The 2,679-nt window shown below is 43.5% G+C and overlaps 1 protein-coding gene across 1 annotated transcript in view; it reads right to left on the bottom strand.

The window, feature by feature from the left end:
* The window catches only part of LOC106809078 (DNA topoisomerase 2-binding protein 1-like), a 46,273-nt gene that overhangs the window by 42,765 nt on the left and 829 nt on the right, over positions 1 to 2,679 (bottom strand). Inside the window, exons 2-5 of the mRNA XM_014812028.1 lie at positions 2,267 to 2,354; positions 1,477 to 1,619; positions 1,301 to 1,346; positions 593 to 679 (exon numbers count right to left, since the gene is read on the bottom strand). Of these exons, the coding sequence (XP_014667514.1) occupies positions 593 to 679; positions 1,301 to 1,346; positions 1,477 to 1,619; positions 2,267 to 2,347 (357 nt within the window). The 5' untranslated portion in view covers positions 2,348 to 2,354. The remainder of the gene's footprint in view (positions 1 to 592; positions 680 to 1,300; positions 1,347 to 1,476; positions 1,620 to 2,266; positions 2,355 to 2,679) is intronic.

Here is a 2,679-nt window from a genome sequence, read left to right as displayed (position 1 = left end):
ATCCATCCATCCATCCATCCATCCATCCATCCATCCATCCATCCATCCATCCATCCATCCATCCATCCATCCATCCATGTATCCATCCATCCATCCTTTCATCCGTCCGTCCGTCCGTCCATCCATCCATCCACCCATCCATCCATCCATCCATCCATCCATCCATCCATCCATCCATTCGTCCACCGTGCCGCTTGCCTGGCTACCCGTCTGCCTGCCATCTTCCTCTCTCTCCCTCCCTCCCTTCCTCTAGATCTCTCTCTCTCTCTCTCTCTCTCTCTCTCTCTCTCTCTCTCTCTCTCTCTCTCTCTCTCTCTCTCTCTCTCTCTCTCTTCTCTCTCTCTCTCTCTCTCTCTCTCTCTCTCTCTCTCTCTCTCTCTATCTCTCTCTCTCTCTCTCTCTCTCTTTCTTTCTCTCGCTCACTCTCTCACCCCCTCACTCTCTACTGTGCACGCCATGATTACATAGGGGTATAATTTTACAAGAATACACACATGTAAAGTTGTTGTCATGTTTTCAATCAATGTTTGGGATACATGAATATATAACATAGCCACTCACGTAAAGACGCAGAATTTGCGAGTGCTCTTACCCTGACATCCTTCTCAAGGCTCGTGCAGTTGATAATCATGTGCTGCATCACTATTGACATCACAGGGTGGTTCACTCTGGGCAGTGCCTGCATAAAATGACCATCGACAAACTTCCTGAAAACTTCTTTCATTCAATCACCAACCAGACTATCATCTCAATTCGCAATGGATGACAGGGCACGAATTTCAATTTTTTGCACCGGCCCATGCAGAGGGCTGATTAACAGTAATTTTTACCAGCCGTCACAAACTTGTTTGTAAAATCAATTTCATGTTCCACGCTTGCATTCTCTATTTCAAATGTGTAAAATGTTGATACTTGTTAACTGTTATGGCATGATATCCTTCAGGTAAAGCAGTAATGTAGGCTATTTCCTATAAATAATGTAGGCTAGAAATAAAAATGTAGGTACTCGCTAACACGGCTGAAACCACCGGCTCGGAGACCTCCTGTTACCGGCCCTCCAAATAATTAGCCGGCATATGCCGGTGGTAATTTCGCGGCCTGGATGGTGTCTTTACCAATTTATGGCTTTGTTACAGTGCGAGTTTCATATTTGCCTTTTGAAATGGTATGTACAGCAGGCATCTATGAAATTAGCAAGCCTCCAGACTAACAGAAGTACTAAACGTGGCACGAAGAATTAATGGTGCTGACATTGCAACTTTATCAACATAGAGATTTGATGGACCTATCATCAACTTACAATTTCTTTTTCCAGGCAACATAGTACACATCTTGGTCCAACGATCCTAAAAGAGATACAATCATCGTGAAGCATTAGATTTTTGATGACAGCTCTATCTTATCACATTAAACCTTTTTTTCAAATAATGTGAGAATAAAGTTAGACTATATTACATTTATCAAAATATTTCATACCTCGAGCCTAGTTTTTGGAGGTGTTCAAAAGTTGCACCACTGAATGTGTGCATAATGTAAACATCCCCGCGCACATTTCTGTTCAATGCAAGACATTCCTGCTCTGACACCCACACAGGTTCCAGTTGGCTATCCGACACAGCCTGTGGAGTAACATATGATTAGCGATATCATCTGACAAAGATCCCTAGCTGCACCCTAGCATGTAGCTCCTTCATGAAAGTTTGTGTGAGATACATAATACATATGCCTGCTATATATTACTGCACTTGATTGCATCAAGGGTAGAAATTAACTTTTGAACAAGGGAGTCCAACGGACTCCCTGCCCTTTAAAAACAGGGAGTCCGCGGCAAAATGAGGGAGTCCGCAGTCTAAAGTTCAAAATTAAAGATGTGCTTATTTTGAAGATTCATGCGGTTGTACGTCTGTCAAATTTTCTTTGGACATTTGCTGAAAAAATACGGTAATTTCGCGAGGCTGTGCTCTGGAACAAACTAGTTAGTATGGCAGAATTTTCAGCGAGTCACACGGACTCCTGCATATGTCAAATCCAGGAGTCCGGCAGTAAATTGGGGAGTATTTGACTCCGGACCCCCGTTAATTTCGCACCCTGTTGCATTATGGAGTATATATAATCCATTGCTAAGTATTCAGAAATGTAAGTTAATGCACAAACCTTTCATAAACAACAATAACACTGACACCACATAGCTGATATGCGTACACTAGCACCAACAGTATAACTAGCAGTAGTGACACAAACACCAAAATACAGCACAAATGTTTACCTGAAATGCTTTACTGTGAACGCTGACTAGAGATTCATTTTCGGACGATTGTTGAATGAATTTTATGCTGTGCTCTGCCATTGTGCTGCTGTACTGCGGAAATAATAGTAATTAGCTACACATTATGACCTGTAGTGTACTGCAGCAATATAATTTAGTATTAGTAATACTAACAGGCCCGTAGCCAGCTTTCTATTGGGGGGGGTTCGTTTTTCAATGTTGGCAATTTGCTCGGAAGGGCGTGTACAGGATTTGTACCAGGGGGGGTCTAACCGTAACCCAAAAGTGCGAGCACGCGAAGGGGGGGTCTGGGGGGCACTCCCCCCGAATTTTTTTAAAATTAGACCCCCTCAGATGCGTTTTCTGCGCGAGCAAGGGGCGGTCCGGACTCCCTGGACCCCCCCTGTACACGC

Source organism: Priapulus caudatus, unplaced genomic scaffold, assembly GCF_000485595.1.
Source record: "Priapulus caudatus unplaced genomic scaffold, Priapulus_caudatus-5.0.1 Scaffold326, whole genome shotgun sequence".
NCBI classification, from domain to species: domain Eukaryota; kingdom Metazoa; phylum Priapulida; class Priapulimorpha; order Priapulimorphida; family Priapulidae; genus Priapulus; species Priapulus caudatus.
This window is presented reverse-complemented; position numbering and strand designations above follow the sequence as displayed.